At 36.2% G+C, this 24,707-nt stretch overlaps 5 protein-coding genes across 8 annotated transcripts; 3 read left to right on the top strand and 2 right to left on the bottom strand.

Moving 5' to 3' along the window:
- The first annotated feature begins 175 nt into the window (after positions 1–175).
- Positions 176–3,656, top strand: LOC113207462 (testis-expressed protein 10). Its single transcript, XM_026424040.2, has 12 exons — positions 176–678; positions 777–983; positions 1,096–1,292; positions 1,402–1,535; positions 1,623–1,761; positions 1,858–1,994; positions 2,072–2,184; positions 2,269–2,602; positions 2,683–2,926; positions 3,006–3,160; positions 3,249–3,429; positions 3,510–3,656. Exons 1-12 carry the CDS (start codon positions 478–480, stop codon positions 3,541–3,543), a joined length of 2,076 nt encoding a protein of 691 aa, XP_026279825.1. The 5' UTR covers positions 176–477; the 3' UTR covers positions 3,544–3,656.
- Positions 3,657–4,275: 619 nt separating this feature from the next.
- Positions 4,276–10,304, top strand: LOC113207470 (CTD nuclear envelope phosphatase 1 homolog). 3 transcript variants are annotated; one of them, XM_026424052.2, is made up of 5 exons: positions 4,277–4,520; positions 5,245–5,311; positions 5,405–5,595; positions 5,689–5,917; positions 6,013–10,304. In XM_026424052.2, the coding sequence occupies exons 1-5, from the start codon at positions 4,431–4,433 to the stop codon at positions 6,156–6,158; spliced, it is 723 nt and encodes a 240-aa protein (XP_026279837.1). In that variant the 5' UTR covers positions 4,277–4,430; the 3' UTR covers positions 6,159–10,304. The 3 variants fall into 3 exon arrangements, with proteins under 3 accessions (XP_026279835.1, XP_026279837.1, XP_026279836.1); XM_026424051.2 differs by having other exon boundaries at positions 4,278–4,529; XM_026424050.2 differs by having other exon boundaries at positions 4,276–4,529; positions 5,245–5,595.
- LOC113207467 (peroxisomal membrane protein PEX14) lies at positions 10,301–12,525 on the bottom strand. Its single transcript, XM_026424048.2, has 5 exons — positions 12,313–12,525; positions 12,030–12,182; positions 11,799–11,939; positions 11,453–11,685; positions 10,301–11,366 (listed from the first exon to the last, which is right to left on the bottom strand). Exons 1-5 carry the CDS (start codon positions 12,367–12,369, stop codon positions 11,072–11,074), a joined length of 879 nt encoding a protein of 292 aa, XP_026279833.1. The 5' UTR covers positions 12,370–12,525; the 3' UTR covers positions 10,301–11,071.
- A 104-nt stretch (positions 12,526–12,629) lies between these two features.
- LOC113207468 (DCN1-like protein 3) lies at positions 12,630–16,940 on the top strand. Its single transcript, XM_026424049.2, has 3 exons — positions 12,630–12,931; positions 13,164–13,390; positions 13,511–16,940. The coding sequence occupies exons 2-3, from the start codon at positions 13,306–13,308 to the stop codon at positions 14,299–14,301; spliced, it is 876 nt and encodes a 291-aa protein (XP_026279834.1). The 5' UTR covers positions 12,630–12,931; positions 13,164–13,305; the 3' UTR covers positions 14,302–16,940.
- Positions 16,941–17,605: 665 nt separating this feature from the next.
- LOC113207461 (protein CLEC16A homolog) lies at positions 17,606–23,653 on the bottom strand. Of its 2 annotated transcripts, none has more exons than XM_026424038.2 (19): positions 23,396–23,652; positions 22,823–22,951; positions 22,608–22,741; positions 22,366–22,514; positions 22,056–22,285; positions 21,783–21,975; positions 21,517–21,687; positions 21,280–21,433; positions 21,084–21,203; positions 20,776–21,003; positions 20,529–20,666; positions 20,300–20,454; positions 20,055–20,216; positions 19,837–19,975; positions 19,602–19,750; positions 19,227–19,518; positions 19,011–19,139; positions 18,830–18,927; positions 17,606–18,748 (listed from the first exon to the last, which is right to left on the bottom strand). In XM_026424038.2, exons 1-19 carry the CDS (start codon positions 23,467–23,469, stop codon positions 18,485–18,487), a joined length of 3,108 nt encoding a protein of 1,035 aa, XP_026279823.1. In that variant the 5' UTR covers positions 23,470–23,652; the 3' UTR covers positions 17,606–18,484. The 2 variants fall into 2 exon arrangements, 1 of the variants encoding a protein (XP_026279823.1); XR_008011228.1 differs by having other exon boundaries at positions 18,725–18,748; positions 19,001–19,139; positions 23,396–23,653.
- Between the last annotated feature and the right edge of the window lie 1,054 nt (positions 23,654–24,707).

Raw genomic sequence — 24,707 nt, 5'->3', positions numbered from 1 at the left:
GTTATATTAGTTTGTAAAGTAAGGTATCTTTCAACGGATGAAATTAACTCTGCTGCAACAAACGACGTTGGGGATACACTACGAGAGATAACAGGACGTCGACAAAGTTCTACGTTGGCAATGATGTCCAGGGAGCTGAAAATCTGGCAACAGTGGGACAGGGTGTGTTCGGTTTATAAGATATAAAATTCTATCTTCAAGATAAAGTAATGGAAAATATTCTCCCGGGAAAGGCTTTTTCCATAATACCTTAATCATACTGACTGGTTACAAACCAGTACTATTGTCCTAAAGCTCTGTTGCTTTTGGCTTTCTCACACGTCACGTGTCGTCTGCATTGCCTGCAAATAATGATATTTACCTATATTTACCAGATATTCAAACCTGCTACTGCTAACGCCACGCTTTTTATAAAGGTTAGGCCGGTCTTAGCAAGTTTGTTTGTTATCAAAAGAAAGGAACTTTGCAAGCTGCAAGATGGGTCGGTCGGGAGCATCGCAGAGGCAAAAGAAAGCAGAGAAAGCGAAAGTGAAACTTAAAGGACACGCTACAAAATTCCTGCCTAAGGGGAAAAATGTAACAAACACCACCTTCAAAGTCCGAAAGATAGTTCTCCAGGAGCAGCTAAAAACACCAGATGGTAGTCAACCACTGTCAAGGAGGAAGTTAAATGTCAAGGTGCACTGAAACTTATCTTAAATTTTTCTGTAGTGTAGCTTTCTCACCCTTATAATTTGCCTGTACTAAACGTGTTTTGCTCACCATTTCTGCGCTAGGAAGTTCTCTCAAGATTACAGCATTACAGTTCCTCACAACGTCAGGAAGGGCTAGTTGGACTCAGTGAGCTGCTTAATCAGATGGACATGGGCCAGTTGACATCACACTTGTTCAGCATTATGGACAGTTTGGCAAGACTTTCTCTTGACCCCGAATCCTCAGTGAGAAAACAAAGTGCTCATATCCTGACATCAGTATTTTCGTTGGTATGTTTGCTCTTTAATTCTACTTTTTCATTAGAATCATTAAACTTGAATCAAGAGGGTATCACTAGAATATCAAGCAAAGCACACAAGTAAGCTTCTATTAAATTTGTAGGTGAATGAAGCTCAACTAATGCCATTCTGTCAAGTCCTTGGATCTTATCTCAGTTGTGCAATGACACACATTCAACTAAAGGTTCAGGAGGATTCTTTGCTGCTCTTTGATGCAATTTTGGAACATGCACCAGCTTTAGCAGCTGCCTCTGCAAACCAATTACTACCATGTGTCTTAGACATGATATCACGATCAAGGCAAGAATTTTATGTCATGTGTTCTTTTACCTTTCTTTTCTTTTAATTTTGAGGAACGTTCAAGGAATATTGTGTATTTTGATCCTCATGTTCACTTTGATATTTGTAGAAGTGATCATCAATCTGGTCGACAGCTATCCGTTCAGCTGTCAAGCAACATCACATCATCAATTTGGAGAGCCAAAGTATTTGGTCGTCTCCAAGCACTCCTCATTGTGTCACTGAAAAAGTGCACGGATAATGGTACAGACTATTACGCTGACTTCAAGTATGTCAAGTCCTATCATTTATCCTCTCCACTCACATCCACCCATTTATTTAATATTTCAGGATCTCCGACTCGCAATCTTTGTTATTCTGCTCACCACTCATCAGTTCCAGTAAGTAAAGATTGCTTGAAGGAGCTGAAGTTTCCTTTGTATAACAGTAACTATGCCACACCTTTGTGCTTGAGTACAGTTTTTCACAAGTAAGTGTGTACCAGACCTCAACTCTTTAGACATCTTACCTCCTACTCCGCCGCTTCCCTATAAAACTCATTTCTATTATGGTTGTGACCTTACAGATTAAACAGGAACACAAAACAACTTATAGATGAGCCATCACAATTTAAAACGTTTGTGGAATCCTTAATGCCTCTTATGTTTGATTCCTGGTTGGAAGTTAACCCCTCAACACTGAAGAAATCCAAGGGAGCTGAAGGTAATTTTTCATGTGTCTATACTGCAAAGCACTTTTAAAATTGATGAGAAGGGAATTTTAAGCACAATTTATTTCAGATAATGGACTTCAGCTAGAATCAGCTCTCACATTGCATTGTGTTTTGGAAATAATTAATTTGCTGTGGGAGCATCTTGTCTCAAGGGGGAAAGCAAATTCAAGGACTGACTTGGTATGTTTGTCTTTAAGTTTAATTTCAGGCAATAAAACAACAATTGTTCTTTTTAAAAATCTATTTTACGCTCTATTTCTTTAGACAGAATGGTTTAAGGTAACATATGTGAAAGATTTCCACAAATATCTTGGAACAGGATTCCCATATGAAGCTAGGCTTATTATTGAAGAAGAGAGCAAAGATACGAGTCAAGGCCATGGAAGACGGCGGTCAAAACCTGAAAAAACAGCCACCCCTGATGCTTCTTTATTTAAGTTGGCTTCACCCTTCTTTCTTAAAGATAAGGATGAAAAATCATGTAATAAAGCAATAGGTAAATGTATCTTACAAAATCTGATACTTTGTCACCTGCTGGCAAATATGATAGAATCTCCGACAGCTGCTGTCAAAGGAAAGCTCTTAGGGATTCTTATTAGTAAGTTTTCTATCTTTTATACTGTAATGTGCTATCTATTTAAAATCAACCTTTTTTTTTATCTCACTGCTTCTTTTCAGCATACCTAAATCAGTGGGATGGTAGCTTGTCCCCATGGTCAGATCATCTCCTTAGGGCTTTGAGAAGTGTCTTTGAAAAGAGCCGTTTGTGGGGATGTGATCTGGACCCACTGTTGGCTGCTGTTGTGCAGAGGTACCACCGCTCATCTGCCAAGCAAACTGCCGCTCATCAGCTTTTAGCCTCCGAATTGTGTGATTTACTAGGGGAGATTCCTGTGCTTGAAAATTTACAACACCTCCAGAAGTATGGCTGATATAAATGCAAGATACATCAATTCACTGCATTTCTTTCCTAACTATGAATGATTTTCACTCCATTTCAGATGTGAGAGCCTTAGTTCCTGGGTTTCTCTACTTCCTTCTTCATTAAGCAGTGGAAATATATCATTAAACAAGCTTTGTTTGTTTAACAAACTGGCCTGTCAAAACAATGCAGCATTCCTGAATGGCCTCCAAAATTCTTTTCCTTCTCTTTTAGGTATGTCAATGTTGCTCAAGAAAATTCAAACTTGAATACTTTTTGTACCTAAAAATCTAATCTATTATTTCCAATGTTTGCATTTTAGCTGCTGTTGTTAATTTTGAAACATCTGAAGGAGAAAACAGACTTGAAAAAGAAGCAGGACTTGCCAGCCTGTTTTATTGGTTTCCTTTTTGGACCGATACTCAGTTGTTATCATTGGAAGAGGTCCTGACTGAAAATCAGTCTTCCCTGGCTAAAAAAATAGCCAACATTTTATTAATCAGGTAAGCTTTCTCAAATTGGCCTTCAATATACTCTAATTTTTCTTTGCCATAATACTAATAAGATGTCATTCTCATTCCAGGAGTGATAAGTTTGAAATATTTAGACAAGCATAGTAACATGTAACACAGTTATATAGATGCAAATACGGTAGATCACTATCTGACATGATCATTGTGAAGAATAATCAATTTTATAATGAGTCGTAATAAAGAATAAATTAACAGAATTTTTTATTGGGATATAAAAGGATACACTTCTTTTTTTAAAGATCTGAACCCTCATCAGCTTTTAGATACAACTATACTAGGGTCAAATCTACAATAATTTGTGATCTATCACAGCAGCAGGTTATTGTGTTATGTAATAAATATTGAATTAAATTTTGACTTTATGATTAGCAGGTTGTTATGTAATAATTATCTAATAAAATTTTGACTTTATGATATCAAAGGAAGTACAAACATTTCATTGCATACTTCACAAACATACTAAATAAAACTGATAGAGACGTGACAGATGATTATCGTCTCTCGTCATTCCGAACCCCAAGGGAAGCACCGGTAGCAGGGGTCGGTCATTGATACGACGTCTTGTCTCGAGGACAAACCGTATATCTTCCTATCTTCCCGGTCGCGACTAGTAACAGTACTGCACGATAAGAGAGAGAGAGAGAACGTCTCAGTTTTATGGCCTCTTCCTGAAGTCAGCCAGCTGCACAATAAGAGCAATCTTGAGAAAATACAGGAGTCCTCTTCGAAACGTTCGAAACCTCCCGCTGCTTCCTATCGCAGGGTTTATGACCGGTGGTCGGAACGTGATTGGAACGGATCCAACACCCCGGCAAATTTCTTCTCTAATCGTGCAGGATTATGGGTCGATCATGGCGGATTGCATCTGTTCGTCTCTCTAAGTTTCAGTTTATTTTAATCTCCTCGTAAACTGTGCAATTTCGAACTTGTAATCGTGTATCTGTATTAAACGAAAAGTTTAGGCTTCACAAATGCTGAAACAGTTGCAAATGGGCCTTCGTGCGTTTTTATTACTCGCTTCACGAGTGTGGACCTGTGTTTGTTATGTGCTTAAGAAGCAGGTTAGAGCAGTGAGTACCCCACACAAAGTCATTACCCATTTAAAGTTCCGTCAAGGCGTCGTTTTTTCTGCCTTAATTTCTCCTATCACATTGGAAGTGAGGTCTTGGTCCTATCCCGTAAAATTTGCATTTCATGTGGTGGAGATGACAATCAACCAGTCGTAGTACGTTTGGTGATAGGCCCTGTTATTAATACAACACAAATAAATGTCCTATTTCGCTTCTCACGTAGTTCTGCGTCAAGCGAGTCGATTTATCGCCACTCCTCTTTCTGCAATATTCTAAATAACTTGGCTTACTCTCTGGATTTCTTCAACCATAACCTTTGTTTTTGTCAATCTGTTAGATGTATGTCTAAATACAACATACTGTCATTACTTTTCAATTTACTATCTTCAAATTCTGTGTACTATTGATAATCAGGAAGTATTACTCTTTTTGTGACAACTGTGCCTGATTGTGATATGGACTTGCTAAACTATATCATCACAACTCTAAAAACCAACTTAATCTTTCGACCTCTATGAGAATTCCCCCTTTCTTGTAGAAGCTTGTCTATATTTATTCACTTCCAATAAGTGCTGTAGTTCATATGTACTCAGTTCTTTTCAACATCCTTTGACAAAGTTTCTGGGTGAAGGGCAATTTCCTCACAATCAAATTATTTATGCATCACTAACATGTGCCATTATACTATTAATTAATTTATTTTGATGTCTTGCAGTTTGTTCAACATCAACCAGTCAAATATGAAATATATCCCTTGTCACCATTATCAAGACACAGGCTAAGTAAGATTTACCTTCATTTTGTGCCATATTTTAAACATCCTTTCAAAAGTCGGTTCTGTAGGCTGACACTGAAATCTATTTGTGTTTTTACAGATATTGTAAAGCGCAAAGTTCTTGTTCTGGATCTGGATGAGACACTTATTCATTCTCATCATGATGGAGTTGTGAGACAGACAGTCAAACCAGGCACTCCTCCAGATTTTGTGCTGAAGGTCACTATTGACAGACACCCTGTCAGATTCTTTGTTCACAAACGGCCTCATGTTGATTTTTTCCTTGATATAGTAAGCAACTGCTGTCATTATTTCTGAGGTACTCATTATAATATATCCTATACCAGAAGCACTAGAATTTATATCCACAATTTGTTTCCTCAGGTATCTCAGTGGTATGAATTGGTGGTATTTACTGCAAGCATGGAAATATACGGAGCAGCTGTAGCAGATAAACTTGATAACAGACGTGGAATTTTAAGGAGACGCTTCTATCGGCAACACTGCACTTTAGACTGTGGCTCTTATACAAAAGATCTTTCAGTCATTCTGGATGATCTATCCTCTGTATTTATTTTAGACAATTCTCCTGGAGCCTATCGAGCCTTTCCAGGTAATAATTTATAACATACTTTTTAAAGTGAATTTATTTTTCTTGAAATTGTTAGTTTAATGTATCTCTTTTCTGCACATTTCTTTTTCTTCTAGATAATGCGATTCCTATCAAATCATGGTTCTCTGATCCTATGGATACAGCATTGCTCAATCTTCTCCCTGTGCTTGATGCGCTAAGATTTACTCAGGATGTAAGGTCAGTGTTGTCTCGAAACCTTCATCTTCATCGTGTTTGGTAGTAAGATATAAGTTTTTTCATTATTTATTTCTGGAAATTGCTCTGCTTTTTAACATATTTGGTCATGATTTAGTTCGGAAGGGAATTTTTTAATTGCCACCATGTGTCGGCCATAGTTGAGTGGGATGCGTATTTGTATGAGCAAGTTTGAGTATTGTATGTATGTATGTATGAATGACTGTGTATGTTTTCATGCAAATGCATCTGTACATGTTTATGTGTGAGTGAGTTTTGGGAGGGGTGGTGGGGAAGTAAATGACAAGATTATCAAGAGAGTGAACAATAAAAGCAGGTGCAATAAATTTTTATCAAAGACAGGAGCGCTAATTACTGGACATAGATGGAAGTTTTCAGGGAACAATTCCTTGTTAATCATTTTGGCTTGGATTGCTACACAGCAGTTCAGTTATGTCATCCAATGTTTTGGGATTGAGAAACCGCATTCAGTCTTTTCTTGGTAAACTTGTACATTTGAGGGCTAATTGTACATTTGACATGATGGGTAGGAAGAGCTTTACCTAATTCTAAAGCTGTGAAAGTACAATTGATTCATCAGTCTTTTTAAGACCCGTACACTTGACCCTTGGGCTCGATTTTTAAATATATATATATATATGTATGTAGCTAAGATATTAAGCATTTCATTATCATCCCATTAAATCTTAAGTATCATTTCAGCTGCTATGAATTCCTTGACGACTGCCAGAAGGAGATCTTATGGCACAAAAGATGTTGACAATATTGCAATGGTTCAAGCACTTCTCTTTTTTTTCATTCATATACCTATTACCTCTAAGTACATAGGCTCTTTATCATATATTACTTATGAGTATTTTAAGTCTGAACACTTATGTCAAGTTTGTTGTTGATGCATTCACAAGTCATCTTCCTTGAGGCATCACTTCTATGAGACTCTTGTCTCTGTTCTCTCCCTCCTTTGTTATGACTGTAAATAAGAAACTATTAGATTTGACTTGGACAAAAAATTAGTGAATTGTACCTTCCTGTAAAGTTCGAATCCTGGACTACCCACACCCAGTGACTCCGTAATTTCTCTCATAATGTATTTTGTTGAGTTTCACCTTTGTGTTCCGAGGACTTAGGTTTATGTTTAATAATATGGTGGTTGTGTTCTACTGTTTATTTTAAAAAAAGAAAAATAATGAGAGGGTTTGAGATTTTACACAGACTCCTGTAAAACATAAAAGTGTTCCCTCTAGCTGATAAAGCAAACTTTCTCAGACAATATCGGAACAAAATGTGGTGAAATTTTAATTTTATATCTTATATAACTGCTGGTATCTAGCCATTTTTGTGTACCTGGAATTCATACATGTGAAAAATACTTCTATGCTGTACTACTTGTTTGAACTGTGGAAACTTTTTTTCTAAATTACCTCAGTTTCTGTTAGTGCAAAGCAGTATTTCTGTACACTTAAAAGATCCAAGTCCAAAGTTGAAAGCTCATCCTCCACTATGCAGGATGTTTTTCCTATCTTTCTTTATTTTGTTGTGTTGCTTAGCTTCCAGTCCTCAGATGTCTGTAATATTCATACAGAATTTAAAAGTTGTTTTCCTAGATGGTGCGACTGTCAAGAATTATGAGTCAAAAATAGAGGTAATGTGGAACAAACCTCTTATTTTGGTCTAGTTCACTACTGTATATTTTAATACCTAAGAAATTTGATTACTCCCTGGTTACTAGTCGACAGTGTCCATTGTTTACACTTTAATATCTTGTATATCTGTTATATTCTGCTGTTTACTTAAAATTGAGAGAATCAACTGGCCTGTGATATAATTAAAACAGGAAAGTGCTCTCCTTGTTCTCATGTGTAGTATCAAATATTTCTATCAAGTATCACAAGTAAAATGTCTCATTCTGTGGCCATTGTCATCCTTAACTTTCCTGTCATTGATCCTTTTGGACCGAATCTTTTCATTTAGCAAGAAGTAATGTTCTCATTTTTGTGTGTTAGTGTTTGAGTGTTCGATACTTGTGAAGTGTGAATGTGACTGAGAATGAAAGGGTGAATGAATGTATGTACTTGTGCAAATGTGATGTGCAATTGAATGTTTACTTCAGACCTTACCATCTTTGTAACTATCATTATTTTGTGATGACTATTTTTATGGCCATGATTGTTAAGGTTTTGTTGTATTTTGTTTGTATATCTGTTAAAGCTTAGTGCTGTGATGAGGCGGGATATTTTTTTAACAAGATCTCACCACTTAGCTGGAAATCAGTTGCTATTTTCAGCAGAAAAGTGATTAGTTTTTCTATTTTGTTTCAATGTCTTCTTGCATATGTGGGTTCACTTTTCAATATTAATTGATCATTAGTCAAACAAAGCAAAGAGAAAATTGTACAGTGTTGTTTTTTCTTTCTTAACTGAGATTTGAAACAAATCACACTGTGGATGAAACAAATTGATGTGATTGTTTAATGGGGCTGTTCTGTTATGTTTTTTCTATAAAGTGTATCATTTGTCAAGCTAGATTTCTAAATATTATATTCAGCTGTCTATGTAAACCCACATATGCAGTAACGTGTTTTTGGTGATGTTTTATTGCTGTTTCATTGCAGTTTTCTTTTTGAATACATTTTAAACACAAAAATGAAATTGAATTACGATCATTAGATGATGATGGCTTGATCAGACTATAGCGCTTTCTTCCTTTTACCAACTAAATTTTTACAGCACCACCTTTGAATCTTGTGGGTGAAAGGCTTGTTATCACCTGGTGTGTGTGTGTGTGGGAAGCAGGTGTGGATTCTGAAGTGGATGGACCTTCCAGTTTTGTATTGGTTTCAACTTTCTTTTATTGTCAATGCAGAGATTATTGCATAAATTTTCTCATTCATCAAGGAATGGGTATTGTCAAACATGTGCTTCTTGCTGGCTACAATGAATTTTTCAAAAAAATAGTTCTAACATATATTTTTGTTAGTTTGGTCTCTGTGCGTAATTATGTAAACATTTCTATGTGTTCTTTCGTGTGCTTCCATCATTTTTTATCTGGTCAAATTTGGTAGTTTGTTTGTCCCAGTTCATGAAGCTCACTTTCCCCTGAGCTTGCTCAATTACCAATCTCTGCAAACCTCAGCAGAAATAATGTCTTCTTGGTATTTTAAAAATATACCCCTCAATGTAAGGTAAACCTCTTGTTTTCTATGAGGCATCTTTCCCTTTTAATTTGTGTGTGATCAGTAGAACTCAGAGTTCAGATCTGTGATTTCGTCCATTCTGTTCAATTTTTGTTTGTTCTTTGCCTTTTCCTTGGTAATACCATGACAAGTTTGGTTTTGAGTGCTCAAATAAATTCATTGTTGGCAAAAAAAAAGTAAGTTTTTAAAATTTTAGTGTAAATTGCTTCCCAAAACACAGCATTCTCATTCTTAAGGATTCTGACTTGTCATGTGTTCCAGTTTTTTTGTTGTGCCAATTACTTAACTGCAGAACTGCTTAAAACCTGTAATTTTTCCTTTGACTGAGCTGGTTAATCCTCTCTATAATACCCAACCTTCCAAATCCTGGCGAAGAATTTTGACTAGTAGTACCATTTGTAAATTGTGCTCTTAAACACATAATATAAATGTATGACTTAAAATGAACAGGGGAAAATGGTCTTTGTCCTCTTGTGGCTTGCCTCACATGAGTTGTGTTCAGATTTACTGTCAATTTTCTATTATGTAAGAGTTAAGGTTTAAAGTGATGTATGGGTGTTTGAATCCCAACCCAGTACCTGCTTTATTGCCCAAACCACAGAGGTAAATGACGTTATAATAGAATGCAAGTATATTGTCTTGTTTTTGTGTTAAAAAAGAATGATTTACTATAATTTAACCATTCTTTCAAATCAAGAATAGCAGTTTGAAAAAAGGTCTCAGGTTTCAGCACAGACCTATCCAAAGCCTATCTAAGAAAGCACATGTTGGGCAAATAGTAAGGATTAAGTTTAAAAAAATAAAGTACCTGTTGTGAAAACCATGCTAATGAGAGATCATTTAGGCACAAGGATTTCTCTTAAGTATGACTTTGAAGTTCTGGAACGGGAAATCTAAACAGCCAACTGAAGTACAGTATTTGAAAATCTCAAGTCTGTCATTGTATTGATGTTCCTAAATAAATTGAAAACAAATGTGGTTCATTTGATTTATTGTAAGTTGTGTGTCATTGTCTTTCAAAAAGTCAAACAAACCGAAGTAGTAACCAAATGACACATTACAGAGCTTGCAACTAGTTGTTAATTGATGCTACTTCAAACAATTCCTTTCAATTAAACCACACCAATCCCTTCACCCCAAAAGTATCAGTAAAGGGTCAAACATAATGTAAATATATTTTGGAATGATCTTTGCAGAAGTGCACTGCCCCATAGCGCAAGTGGCAGAGACCCACTGCATCAATGATGTCACTTGACTTATTCTTAAGCATACTGTTGTAAACAAAATATTGAGACAATCAATCAAATAATGGAATTAAACAGGATACTCATAGTAAAAAAAATTATGTTCATAAAACTACATTTAAAAATCATGGAATTTGATCCCTTATAAATTAACAGTCTAAGCTTGTGAGGTCTAAGGAAATCAAATCACAAGAATGTGATACACCAAAACCTTGATTAAAAATCCACATTGACTAGAGAACAAGCAGCACCTCTTAACAAAATGTACACACAGTGTGGCAAAGAAATTGAAAAAGGAGAATGACAGTCAATGTCTACTACATAATACAGATCAGTCTCTCAAAAAATTATAGAAAAATGCAAAAGATACAGTTGTTGAAGATGGCTGAAAACAGGGCAAATTTAGCACCAACAATAGACAGTACAAACAGATTCATGTCTATTTTTCTCAATTCACAAACCTTACAATTTAAAAAAACAACAATGATTGTTCAGTAGATTTTACTGAGAAACCTCAGAATTATGCCCATTTGTTATGTTGTCAACTGAATCATTTAAAATTCTACTGGAAGGGTTGCCATTAGTCTCATGTTTAGAGGGAGAATCAGTTGACGTGGTGAAGTCTACTGAAGATTGGTCTGGATTATTATTGTGCAATACTTTATCGCCACTACCCTCCTCCTCGTCTTTCTGATCATTTTGCTGATCTGAACTCATCTGCCAGATCGGGATGGATGGCTTTGAGTTCTGATTTGATCGTAAAGAAGACGTATTTGGTGCTCTTGGAAATTGTTGTCTGAAAACAAGGTTTAGGGATAAGCAAGCAATTAAATACAGAGAAAAACTGAATTAGTTTTTTCAAATGTTAGTAAAATTTAGCACCTGTTAAGAAGAAGACCTTTTACTGTAGCAATATCTGATTTAATATCTGACAAACTTCTTGTTGCTCCTGATTCACGTTCTTGAGAAATACGACTCAGCTCAGATCGAATTTCAGCTTTGAGTTCAGTAGTGCATCTACTGACATTGCTGACAGCATCTTCTATTGCAGCCAAGCTCTCCTCTGTAGACTTTTTAGGTTTGGGACGACCAAAGAGAAAAGGTTCTATGTACGCCTGTGGATAGAAAATAAAAACTGATTACCTCAAAAGTCAAAATAATCATTTCATTGTCTTTCTGATTTCTCTTTTAAATTGAGGAAAACCTTGAGTTAGACAAAATCAACTACCTTGTACACCCAATATAAAACGTAGCCAAGACCCCCTAAGAGTGCAAAAGTGTGCAGGACATCCCTTACACGAATCCAGAGACTCGTTGGCTGAGGAGCTACAGTATGTTGTGGCAAGCCATACATCGGAATCATAGCATCCTAATAACAGCAGAAAAAAGACAGCAATTTCAAAACACATCCCACGACTCTTGCGCTCAGACAAAATTAAAAAGGCAATTTCTGACAAACCTGGCGTGGCTCTGAAGTGTGGACATTGGCGCGTTCGCATGCAATGTTTATTTCCTCATTAGTCATACCTTTACTTTTCAAGAAAGATTGTTTTTGTTGGAAAGGGCGATCAACAACATTAGGATTGGTAAGAAAGCGGACCGCTGTATCAATCTAACAACAAACAAAAACGATTGTTCCACCTTTGATACTTGACTCTTAAAAAAAGATCAAATTAGATAATAAAAAAAATATGAGAGTATATTAAAAATGAGCGTTACGAATAGACGATACACTTTCTTACCAAACCCTCTCGAGGTACACAGCTAACTGTGGGTATGTCTGAAGAAGTTGACGACATTCTTGAGCAAACTAGAATGAGAGTTTCTTTTCAAAAACAAAACTACACCATTAGTGAGAGGTAAAAAAACAAAAATAGGCTTAGTTTAACTTGCTATAGTTGCTATTGCTAGTACAGTACACAGGGCAGGTGCGTGAGATTGCGAGAACAGACGTTCACTGGAATCCACGGCTCACGCGGCTCCGATCCCTCCGATCCTCTGCACCGAGCGCCGCTCGGCTCGGCGCCGATGTAGGATCGTAGATCGTAGCCGGGTGTCCCTGTGAGCCCTGTGAGTCCACAACCGTTCCTGTCTGGGAAACAAAACCTTCGTACTGTGATTCACCAAAATTTGTCCGGTGTTAATTTTGATGAGAAAAGATTGTCAAACTTCTCAGCAATGTTATGAACAGAAGTCTTGCTCGCTGACTCTTGCATTAATCTAACAAGAATTTTGCTTTAAAGCTCTAAATGTACAGAGGAGGAAAAAGGAGTCTGGACTGTCAAATGTCAGCAAATATCTGTACAAATATTTACCCCGTGATATCGTAGATTGAAAGACATGGAGCCCTTTTACGCTGTGGTAAACACCCTTGCCAATATTTACTTTTTTTGCCTTTAACATTATTGTTTAAATAAATACTGAACTAAACTCGTGTAACAAGGTTAACCTTACTTTGGCCGCATGAAATTGTTGTGATTCCTTTCTGTAAAAAATATTTCTGGCCTCACATAATTTGTATTTTAATTTAACTATTTTGTAAATATTTGGTGCTAACCTCAGTGCCTTTTGTCTTTTTACTTTCTTGTTCCAGGAGACCTTTTTTGCCTTTCTGAATATTGTCATGGAACGGAAAGAGGCATCTTGATGAAGGACTTCAAATGTGTTCGCTGGCTTCCAGCTTTTGAGGATGCAGTAAATTTTTCAGCCTATAACTGCACCTTTGTCCATCACCAATGGGAAACTGCTTGTCTTGTTTTAAAGCGCCCGCTGCTACTCCACAGACATCTGATAGTATGTCTTCAACAAAAGACAAAGACGGTGAGTATTTGAGTTTGTTGATATGTCTTCTATGTTGTTCCGTTGAATTCTCATTAGGCTCAGTGTAAAATGTATTTCTATTTTTTTTATTACAATTCATTTTGTTTCATATTACTGCAGATGTTCAAAGGCCAGAGGAAGTTCAAAGACTTACGCCTCTCAGCACTGTAGACACACAGCTCAATGGTAACAGTAAACCTGTCGCTGAAAAGCCCTCTCGAACACTTTGCTCGTTGTTACCTGGTTCACTAGGACGGGAAAAGGATGTATCGGAAGTCAAAATTAATAACCTGTTTGAAGCTTACAAGGAGCCCAATAGGGATGTCATACTTGCTGATGGCATTGAAAAACTTTGTTCTGATTTAGACCTGTCACCAGATGAATTTAAAGTTTTGATTCTAGCATGGAGATTGAATGCAGAGCAAATGTGTCAGTTTACTAGAGTAGAGTTTGTTTCGGGTTGTAAAGAAATGCATGTTGATTCGATCAAAGGCATTCAGCAACGTCTGCCTGACATAGCCGCAGAAGTTAATAAGGATCCTGAACTATTCAAAGATTTGTATAGATTTACTTTTCGATTTGGTTTAGATGTTAGTCGCGGTCAAAGAATTCTTCCATCCGATATGGCTATCTGTCTCTGGAAACTTGTTTTCACTGGGAAGGAGCCACTTATTTTAGTACGATGGTTGAATTTTCTTGAATCGCATCCTCATGTGCGTGGCATTCCAAGGGACACATGGAACATGTTTCTTAATTTTGCTGAAACAGTGGGTGATGACTTAAGTAGTTATGATGACACAGAAGCATGGCCTAGTTTGTTTGATGATTTTGTTGAATATGAAAATGATGCTGCAAATCAAAATGTGTCTAAGGATAGGATTGATAACATTATAATCAAAGAAAGAAGTTGATAAACATAAAATGACATTTATATCTCCTACAATCGGACTTAAAAATTGACATTAATACCCCCCTCAATTCTCTCTCTCTCTCCCTCTCTCTCTCCCACTCACTCTCCCTCTCTCTCTCCCTCTCTCTCTCCCTCCCCCTCTCTCTCCCTCTCTCTCTCAGATATGCTGACTCCTGAAAACCAAAGTGGCTTTTCAGCTATGATATTGTTCAGATATCAGCAGATGCTGTTTCACAATTAAGAATTTGTAGCACTAGTTAAGTTCTATGGCTATTTTGTTACATGTATGTATTTCATGCTGTTGTCAAAGTTTCCTCTTTTTTATCATTAAAATGCTTTCTATGCATTTCTGTTATGGTGGTTTATCTGCCAATTCTTTTGACTGAATAAACATTTTACTGTATTTAAGATATGATTTAGAATGTGTGGCTAGGTAGGTAAAGTATTGAAAGTACTTAAGACTTAAAAATTTGTTTGTATAAGAAATTTGTGTATTGAGAAAGTCAGTGGTGAAAACTTTGTCTTAGGTAGTAACACTTTTAACCCAAGCAACTTCCTTGAATTGTTTGTGATGAGGCCATGGACGAGACCAGATGAGACTGAGGTGGTATTCTATTCTTTTAACCATTAACTCAGTGATCGTTTTATTTTTTTCTCTCCTCTTCTCCAGGATACAGTTTCATTAGGACCTCCTGAAGCTGCTACAAAATCATGCATTTTAATAATTTCATCTACTGGATGTGCTGCTTAAACCTTTTCACTTAGCATTTGACTGTAAGCCAAATGATTCTTACCAGTGTCAATTTAGTGCAAGGCGGCTGAATCTTTTCTTTTTTTTTTTTTTTTTTCAAAAATACTTCTTATTTCTTATTATTTTAATCTGATTGATTTTGTATGCTCTATTGTAAAATTTAGCATATTTGCAAACCATCTTTGAGTCTTCTCTGTGCCCCCATTCCACCCCATTTACTTGTTTCATCTAGAGTTGATACAAGAAAAATCAATCTTCTCAATTTATGGACATTTTTTTAAATCCAAATCTTTACCAACTGCTTATATTTTTTATGTGTCAGAAAGTACCAGGACAAACCACGAGGCTTGTTTTGATACATGATTTGAATGTCTTTCTGCTTTGTCTTTGTCAAAACTAGAGTTCCACATGGACTCTGGTAACAACATGTGTTTTAAGAACTTGAGTCATTTATATTTCATTTATGAATTTGTTATATTTTTTATGTGCCTATGATTGTGTCATTATCAAAGACTGAAGACGTATGAATGTGAACTGCACCAGTTGTCTTGCAATATTATGTGTTTTAAATGACTTGTCATTTTTATGATATAGTTAAGATCCACAAGTTTTTGAGGTTGATAATTTAGTTACATTTTCTAATCTAAACTTTAACAATTTCACAGTCACAATTTTGTAAGAAATGTTCAATCAAGCATAAAATTTGAACTTTTCCTGGCCTTTTTAATCTGCTTACGTTTTCCCCTGCAACTTGTATTGTTTCAATTTTTATTTGTCAATACAATTTTTGTGTTTGGCAGTTTTATGACGTTGCTACCAGAACCTATAAATGTGCTGAGATAACTGCCATTTTGAATGTCAAGTATGCTTGTCATATATCAAGATTACTTAGTTTGTGTGTAAGAACATTTAAAGTAATGCAAACAGTTCTACCTAAATTTATTTTTAAGTATCAAGATTGGTGGAGTTGGTGTTCTACATCTACAGTTTTATTTAAGAAATAAATTTAGTCAATTAAAACCTTATATTATATTACATTTGTGTAATAGTTGTGATTTTCAGAGTAAGTAATTTGAGTTTATTACCTTGATGGTTTTACTATTATTGTGACCATTATGTTTGACATTAATTAACTTCAAGTTAATTGTAGGTACAGTAATACTGCACACTATGTCAAAATTTTGTTTGAGTGCTAGTGCTAACATATGTTAATTTTTTATCCTGGTTTCTGTTTTGATTCCAAACCATACATGATCGGGAACTAATTACTGTTGTCCATTGCAGAATATTAAGATTTGAAGTTTTCAACCGTTCAATGTGTGCATAGTCCTTTTTTTATATTTATTTTTTATTTTTATTGATTTCAACACGAGTTGGAGAGCATGCCCTGTTTGGACCTCCAGGATTTTTACATTTTAAGGTGACTGTTTTACAGCTAGAAATATTAATTGAAAGAAAAGAAAGATAACATGTGAAAAAATCTAATCATGCAAATTTCGTATTACCATGCGGGTCTGATCAACTTGACTCAAGTTTGAATGTGGTTTTGGTCTGATGTTTTTGTTTTTATTAATCATGGTTGTTACCATGTTTTCATTGACAGAAAATCGATTGTGGGCCATCTCTTTGTCACCAAGGCCTAAAAGGTTGCCCTTGTATGACAAGAAGAGGCTGATCGGAGGATGCTCAAATTATCTCATACTTTCTGTAATGGAATGCATCCTCAGATCTATGCTTCACTGTTTTGATTGTGTGTGATAACTGTCTCATTTTGATTCAAAGGCTGTTAGATGTTTTTTTTTTTTTGTTTTTTTTTTAATTTACTGATCAAACATTTGATGTTTGTGTGTTTATTGTGCTTTAATAATGAACCAAGGATATACCTTGTCCATATTGTATTTTTATTTGTTTCCCATGTAGTTTGTATATTCATTGGTTGTGAGGTAAAGTACATATATCTATCTATCTGTCTCAAATCTATTATTCATTTACTTAAGAGCACAATTACTCTCCTCTAGTGATTACCTGAAAATCTGTTTTAAATAACAGTTTAAATTGTTGCCTTTTCATGCTGCACTATCATCACGAGATCTCAAGACGTGCCCAGGCCCGGGCCGGGCTTTCCCTTCCCAGACCCCAGACCCTCCTGGAAACGTGCTCAAAAGCTTTCTCGCTTCTACAAATCTTGCAAGTCCTTGATTCAGTATGCAGCCTGACTCAAAATAAAAACAAGAAATAGAGTTAAAGAAAAATAATTCTCCAGAAATTATCAGTATGATGAGACAGAAGCCAGTAGCGACAACATGTTAAATGTGCTTTAATTCTTATATGAATGCACTTAAAAGGTTACACATTTGAGATGCATAAAACTCACTGATGCTCATTTAATGTATCACCACTGTGTTGCCTTTAGTGTACATTTCCTACCCAGATTGAAGCGAACTAAATGCATTTAGTGCTACTGAAGATATTAAATGATTTCATGAAAATTGGGTTTTAACGTAAGAAACAGAGGGCACTTGTAGAATTAATTCAAGGAAGTTTAGTCAATTAGTAGATCTCTTACAAAAATAAACATTTATATCATCTGAAGAAAACAGATCACCCTATAATCCATTTACAGCAGCATACTTCACCAAAAAAAGCCATTTATATCTAAGAATCAAACATAGTTATAGGTCAACTGTGCCCAAGCAAAATACTGCAACACTTTTTTCCCAGCACTAAAGAGTACTGATATAAACTGTTTCGGAAACCACAAAGTTATAAATTGTTATGCAATATATTAAAATATAGTTACTCAAATACACTTTTCAACTTCCAACTCATTGAGACCATTTTAACAAGAATTGTTTTCACTGCTCTTGGATGCAAGATCAGTTGACACATAAGAGTTTTTCTTTTTCACATTAAATGCAACAGAAATCAACTATTAAATTCAAAATAGTACGTACCAGCGCACAAAATTCAACAGCTTATTTACTACACACAACCATTAATTTAAAGTGTTAAAACACCACATAAACATTAACAATATCACACATTGTGTTAAAAAGCCGTAGGATTCTTTGCATTTATTTAACTTGCTCACAAAACGAAAACTACACACAACTAATTAAAATTCAGGAACAGTAAATACTGGAATGCCCCGCATAATAATTACTTAACTTACATTCTAAAATACAAAAGAAAAAAGAAATTCAGAAGAAAGGAACAACATGAAACAAAAATTAAATGAGCTTCACATCACCTTAAATGGGTTATGGCTTGGCTACTGAATTCATGTGATGTGATGTAACCTATCTATTGTGTTCCAATACTGCATTAAAAAATATTGATAACAAGCAAAAAAAAAAACTTAATCAGTCTCTCCTGGCTTTGTTAATAGAATTCCATCAGAATGAGCAAAAACAATACCCTTTTAGTTTTGATGTCATACAGTTTCAACTTGACCCCGTCTTCGTTGACCACTGTTTTTGCTGCCTTGTGAAGCCTGTCTAGTGAAAGATGTTTCCTCTGACTGTTCAGGAGGTGAACTAGATGAAGATGTTGAAGATCCAGTAGAAACAGACTCACTAACAGCAGCTGTCTGATATGACATATGGGATGGTGAATAACTAGTGGAATTTGGTACTAGGACGGAAGAAGAGGAAGGGACAGAAACTGTGTCTTTAAGCAGGGCTCCCTGCTCTTTTACCTAAGTTAAATGAAATTTAAGTTAAAACAAATATTTTCAATAGAGACAATAATACTAGAATTAAATGTAAGGAAAACTTACTTTTGCTATATCCTCTAGTGGTATCTCTTCACTTCTAGGGCGAAGAGGCTTCGGGGAAACTTCACGAGACCTACTTGATTCCCGGACCCGCGTCCTATCTGTAACAAATAAGAAAAGTAAGTAAGTAGAGAAGAAAATACGTCAAGCACACTTCATAATAAAGATAAGTACATATTTGTACCAGGTGATTTTGACGTATTGCTGGGAGATGGTGTGCTTTCTCTACGCAGTGCTGCAGCATGACCAGGCATCTTTTGAATATTATACAGCTGACGTTGTTCTCTTCCACCAGCTATCCTGACCCCACCCCCTTGAAAGAATGAGGGAAAAAAATGTTTAGAGGTAAAAAATAATCAAATTTTATATATTTTTATGCCTTTATACTACTTTTCCTTACTTAGAGCTGATTCTTGTCGACGAGCTGTTAGAAGATTGTAAGCTGAAGAAGGAACTGAGGGCTGGGATGCAGGGATATCCAAGAGACGAGCTATTTGAACCATTTTCTTTTGCCGTGCTTTTGATCGACCTTTTGTCAATCGTTGCTTTGCAGCCATACAACGAATGTGATCATCAAAGATAAATTTTGCGGCCAATAGAGGAACTCGCTTTGATGCTCCGGATGATAGGGGTTGGTGTATTGTGATATGTAAGCACCGTGAGTCATCTTTGTCACCAGTCACTTCAATATCCTGAAAGATAGAAATGTCTAGATGAATAATATTTCAGTAAAATGCTGTTATTTAATATTTTTTTGAGAATGAGAGAAACATACTTGAAGGAATCCGACCAGTTTTGCCACACCATATCCAAGGCGGCGTGTAGGCTCTACCAGGATCAGCTGAATAACATCTATCACAAGAAATCGATGCACTCTGGTCCCGTCCTTTGAAACAACTGTACATCCTATAAGATCACTGTTATCTAAGGGAAAATAAGTATTAAAGATAGATAATTAGAAGAGGTTACATCCAAGATAAAATGATGATACAGGTCTTATGACATCTTACTTAAGTTTAAAACATGGTCAACTTGTACACATGCAGTGGTGTCTGTAAGTGGTAATGCTCGTTCTTCTTCCATACCAAGTACTAGGGACAAGTCTCGAATCATTAGAAATACTCGGATGGCTCTTCGAGCTCTTTCAACCTTAAAACAGCAGAAAAAAAATTAGATATCTGACACAAATTATTTTAATCTGTAACATAACAAGTTATGGGGTTCTTACTTCTCCACAAGGTAACCGTTTTCCAAACTCAATTCCAGTTAAAGGTGTCCCAGTTGGGGGCAAAAGTACATTAGAATCCATAGTAAGCCACTCCACATTCAGGGGTTTCTTTTTCATCTCATGATACTCATCCTCAAACATGTCCAAAAATATTTCTTCACTCTACAGATAGAAGTTTGTACATAAATTGAAGAACTAACTGGCACCACAAGTAAGGTGCATGTGTACTGAATTATTTTAACTACCTTATAAAAATTTCTTAGAACAGAACTGCTCTCCTCTTTTGCACCTTCAATAGCTGCTAAATGGCAGTCCTGAAGAAAGCTTGAATTTGCATGTATCACAATTTGAGTTAGTAACCTGATTGTTAACTCAAGTGTTACCAGCCTAACTTTGGCATCTGAAAAATAGAGTTGTTCCACTTGAAGATGCAACCCCTAATCTTTCTTCAAGTTTGAAAAATAAAGCACCTACTTGGTTGACAGCTCAAGGTAATTACTGAAACAAGCCGTTCTACTACTGGCACATTGTATCGATGTGATAAAGGTGAGCATGGTCCTTCAGGTCTTTGACAAGGGTAGAGCACTCCATGTAAAAGAGCTCCGCTGACGCCTTTTGTGCAGACCAGATAAGAATTGAGATAGACATGGAAAATTGACAATCACTTGTAAAATTTGTCTCAGTACAACCAGTACAGGAATATTACACACAATTCACAAACCTTTGTTTTTTCCAAAGGCATAAAGAAGACACAAGGCAAAAAGAGCAGCATAATCATTCTCTTGACAGTTCAATGCATTATAAACTGATTCTATGAAAGGTTGAGTGCTAAGTGGCTGTGCTAAAGGCACTGGACCTTCAGGGCTGAGCAGCATAGGCCCCTCACTGCTCAATGCCTGAACGTCACCACTAACAGTAGAGGGGCATGGAACAGCACCTGACTGACAAGCTGTAAAGAGGTTCAGAACAAAAATTCAGTGTCTGGCAAAATTAAGAATGATAAAGGTTTTCAACATATGGAATCCATACCAAGAACTTTGAGCATGTGTTTTTCCTCGTCTGTTATGTTTAAATTCATATCTTCACTATCATTTTTAGCTTTTCCCTCAGAACCTTGCTCTGTTGTATTGGTACTCTCCTCGATGGAAGCTGAAAAAATCATTATATAGAAATTGACAGGCTTCTAGAATTTAAATTATGAAAACTTCAAACAATATAAACCTACATTGCCTTGAGCGAGGTTCAGATATGCAAGGTGATGCTAGGTCAGCACTATCACCACTAATTGACCTTGATGACACATCCAAAGAGGTTTCTAAAGATATTTCCAACGATTCTGTAGGAGGCAAAAAGCCTGGCTGGATGACACTAGTTTTTCCCTGGTTTGATAAAAAAATGTAGGAATTGGTTGAGGTCTAATGAAAATAAAAGAGACTTGTCATGGGGGGAAGAACAAGAATACCTGTTGAAGAAGAACAATCTTGTCCTGTGTAGATGAGTTACTGAAGATTAGTCTATCAGCATGAAGTATAATTTTTGCCAATGTATCAACCAAAGGAGCATGAGTGAGAATTAAGAAGACTTGTGATAGTAGAAATAATGACACTACGCTGCTCACATAAGGAGAGGAGTTCTAAAAAGAAATTGAAAAGAAGTGTCTGTTATAATACAGATAGGCACAACACAACTAATAATAATAGGATAGAAACATTTAAAAACTAAGAATACCTTAGAGGCAGAAAGTTTCACCTTTTGTCGGTCCAAAGAAAATACATACAACGGAACTAGTAGTTTGTTCAGTAGGTGGTCTGTCAGCACATGGTTTAGGTCAGCTATGTCCAAACATAATATATCATTCAAATAATGGAGATGATCCAAATGTTCAGCAACAAGGTCGGCAAGACGATTTTTACTTTGGTGGCTGATAAAAAGGGAGAGATAAGAATCTGGTGATGGTCCATAATTGCAATTCAAGAAAAAACTACCTTCTTAAATACCTACTCAGCGTCATTGCGAACACATGCATCTAGTTCAAGTACATGGTTTCCAATAAACCATACAAGGTTTGAAAAATAAGGTGCAGCAGTGCGATCTCTTATAAACCTCAACATTGAACGATCTTCAACACGGTAAACATTTAAGGTGAGAGTCCTAACTGCAATTCTGACCATGCTTTCAGAATGATTGAAGAATTTTATTGCTTCTGTGTATAGAGGAAAATCGTTCGTATGCTAGAAAGGAACACAATGTATAAAAGAAATATGATTTAGGAAAAAAATAAAATAAGCGGTCATTATTGTCAAACTTCTACCTCATTGTAGAAAAAATGTATAGTATGTCCATTCAACTTCAATGAAAGAGTCTTCAGAAAGGAGATGTAATATGCCATGACTTCTTCATCAGAAAAATCAAACTTGTGAACAATAATTGAATTGACATGATTATTACTCAAAAGATAATCTGGAGGAGAAGATAAAGGGGAAGAGTCAGAGCCATAAATAATCAAGACTGATGAAATTGATTCATATAAATATTACAAAAGATTATACTTACAGAGAGAGGTCTCGTTCCGAATGTTTTCAAACAATATGTTAAGGGTCTGAAGAAGCTGGACACAAACATAACTCCCACATTTCTGCTTCATAATTTTTAAGAAGAATGATAACATATTCTTTTCCAGAAAGAAACTGCAAATTTATTGATTTGGGGTTGTAGAAAACATGATTTACGTTAACAAAATGAAAAAACTCAAATGGCATAGAACTTACTCAAAAACACTGCTATCATTTTGATCGCCCCAGATTAGAATTTCTGCTATGGAACGAAGTGTCTCAACTAAGAGGCCACGGTTGCTTTCAGACACAATTTGGTTTTTTGATAAAACATTGTAGAGATATCTGAAAGAATTTAAAAAAAAAGTAATTTACAATAAGAAGAGAAGAAACAATATTTTCCCCGGCTTACCACAGTTGTTGACAAGTCAACATCAAAATTAAGCTTTCCTTACAAAAAGAAAAGAGAATTTAGAAGCTTTTGTTGACATTTAGAGCCTAGACCTTGACCCTTTGAAAGTAAGCTATCTACATAACTGACAGTACTGATCAAAACGTATCACAGAAATAACTAGCTTGTTTATCAATTTAAAGGGATGAATATGCATTATCATTGTCAGAATAATTTACAGAAATATTTATTCTGATTTTATTTATAGAGGATGGCGGCTAACCTCTACTGACACTTATACTTCCAAATTTTACCTGAGTCACGAAACCAACATAATCACAAAAATTCGGAACTAAAAATTATTAAGCAAACTCAGAATAGTAATAAAGTCTACTTACTTTAGGTGTTCAAGAGAGTGAGGGTTCTTAGGCTTCCACAAACCACCTCCAAACCAACTTCGACTTCTAAACATTGTTTGTCAGACAAGAATCTAATATAAAATGATTAATTTTTTAATTGAAGCTGTGCAAAAGATACCAAAACATCCTTCACAGCAATCAAGTATACAATAGAAATAAATAAGGATCACTTTCTAAACAACCGTCTGCTATTCCCTTAACACCACAGCCGCCATCTTGTCGTTGTTTTTATTATTATTTTCTCAGGGGAGTTTGGAGGTATGTCATATGACGTCATATACGTCATGGACAGTCACGGCGGCAACAGCAGGCAACAGTTTAAACTCGATCGTAACTTTCAGAGCGGCTTGTCACGACTGTCACCGCCAAATTTGACATCGACGGTGCGTGTCATTTTAAGCTCCTGTTGATATCAAAATGAGCTTGAAGTCTCGTCTAAATGGCGTAATGATGAATACTGCCCCCCCCCCCCTTCGACCCACCCTAAAATAATATACTTGCTAACTTAAATTATCGCCCTCATTGTGGTGGAATCACATCATCCAGAAAGTGCGCCCGTCATATGCCGTTATGAAATGAAACTGCCCATCGGGAACTCGAGTTCAAACAATGCAAACTCACCGCGCCCAGATGGCAGGCAACATTTTGCCTGCCGTCCATGCGTGTACTGCGGGGTGGCCTACCCGGAGTCGACGGCTGTGTGTATTGTCATGTTATTGGCACCACTGGCTGTCAAAGGTTATCAATGGTCCTCCAGTACATTGAATAAAGCATGCCATAAAGACTGCAGTCTTCATGCAACTACACTTAAGTGTTAGTTGTAGCCGAAGACTAACGGCTACAACAAGTATGCCAGGAGTGGGAATGACCCTTGAACTTGAAGTACCCTGAAATTTCAAGTCTCTAGCACAACTCCTTCCTGTTATTGCACGGACGACGGACAGACGCACGAGAGCGGTTGCATGTATAAGCCCACCTCCCGAGCTTTTTCAAAGCAGACAACGGGCATGCTAAAGAGAGAAATTCTCGAGAATTGCGAAGCAGGCAAGCGGGTCACTGATAGAAAACGAGCGCAGTTTAGACAAAATGTTTCTTGGACATCATGAGAGTACAAGAAGGGGTCAGTTATTGTGGTTATTGTTGTTAATTCTACTGGTTTATGATCATCTCTAGTCAATATATTGTTAGTATACACATATTACCATGTGAAGAGATAAAAATATGAAACGTTTGAAAGAATAATTTGTTTATTTACTAAAACAGTGGTTTGGTAATTTACAAGATAATACAT

The sequence above is a fragment of the Frankliniella occidentalis genome, unplaced genomic scaffold (assembly GCF_000697945.3).
Source record: "Frankliniella occidentalis isolate FOCC.00 unplaced genomic scaffold, Focc_3.1 Scaffold67, whole genome shotgun sequence".
NCBI lineage: Eukaryota > Metazoa > Arthropoda > Insecta > Thysanoptera > Thripidae > Frankliniella > Frankliniella occidentalis.
The sequence above is the reverse complement of the archived record's forward strand: the minus strand, read 5'-3'. Positions and strand labels throughout refer to the sequence as shown.

Excerpts from the sequence above, each read along its gene's own strand:
- LOC113207462 (XM_026424040.2), top strand. The coding sequence starts at position 478 with ATGGGTCGGTCGGGAGCATCGCAGAGGCAAAAGAAAGCAGAGAAAGCG. Across the intron at positions 1,293-1,401 it reads GACATGATATCACGATCAAG|AAGTGATCATCAATCTGGTC; the intron begins GCAAGAATTTTA and ends TGATATTTGTAG. Across the intron at positions 3,430-3,509 it reads GCCAACATTTTATTAATCAG|GAGTGATAAGTTTGAAATAT; the intron begins GTAAGCTTTCTC and ends TTCTCATTCCAG.
- LOC113207470 (XM_026424050.2), top strand. The coding sequence starts at position 4,431 with ATGCTGAAACAGTTGCAAATGGGCCTTCGTGCGTTTTTATTACTCGCT. Across the intron at positions 5,596-5,688 it reads TTGATTTTTTCCTTGATATA|GTATCTCAGTGGTATGAATT; the intron begins GTAAGCAACTGC and ends TTGTTTCCTCAG. Across the intron at positions 5,918-6,012 it reads AGCCTATCGAGCCTTTCCAG|ATAATGCGATTCCTATCAAA; the intron begins GTAATAATTTAT and ends TTTTTCTTCTAG.
- LOC113207467 (XM_026424048.2), bottom strand. The coding sequence starts at position 12,369 with ATGTCGTCAACTTCTTCAGACATACCCACAGTTAGCTGTGTACCTCGA. Across the intron at positions 12,183-12,312 it reads GTGTACCTCGAGAGGGTTTG|ATTGATACAGCGGTCCGCTT; the intron begins GTAAGAAAGTGT and ends GTTTGTTGTTAG. Across the intron at positions 11,367-11,452 it reads AAAGGTCTTCTTCTTAACAG|ACAACAATTTCCAAGAGCAC; the intron begins GTGCTAAATTTT and ends CCTTGTTTTCAG.
- LOC113207468 (XM_026424049.2), top strand. The coding sequence starts at position 13,306 with ATGGGAAACTGCTTGTCTTGTTTTAAAGCGCCCGCTGCTACTCCACAG. Across the intron at positions 13,391-13,510 it reads TTCAACAAAAGACAAAGACG|ATGTTCAAAGGCCAGAGGAA; the intron begins GTGAGTATTTGA and ends ATATTACTGCAG.
- LOC113207461 (XM_026424038.2), bottom strand. The coding sequence starts at position 23,469 with ATGTTTAGAAGTCGAAGTTGGTTTGGAGGTGGTTTGTGGAAGCCTAAG. Across the intron at positions 21,688-21,782 it reads TGAAACTTTCTGCCTCTAAG|AACTCCTCTCCTTATGTGAG; the intron begins GTATTCTTAGTT and ends ATTTCTTTTTAG. Across the intron at positions 21,434-21,516 it reads AGATTGTTCTTCTTCAACAG|GGAAAAACTAGTGTCATCCA; the intron begins GTATTCTTGTTC and ends TTATCAAACCAG.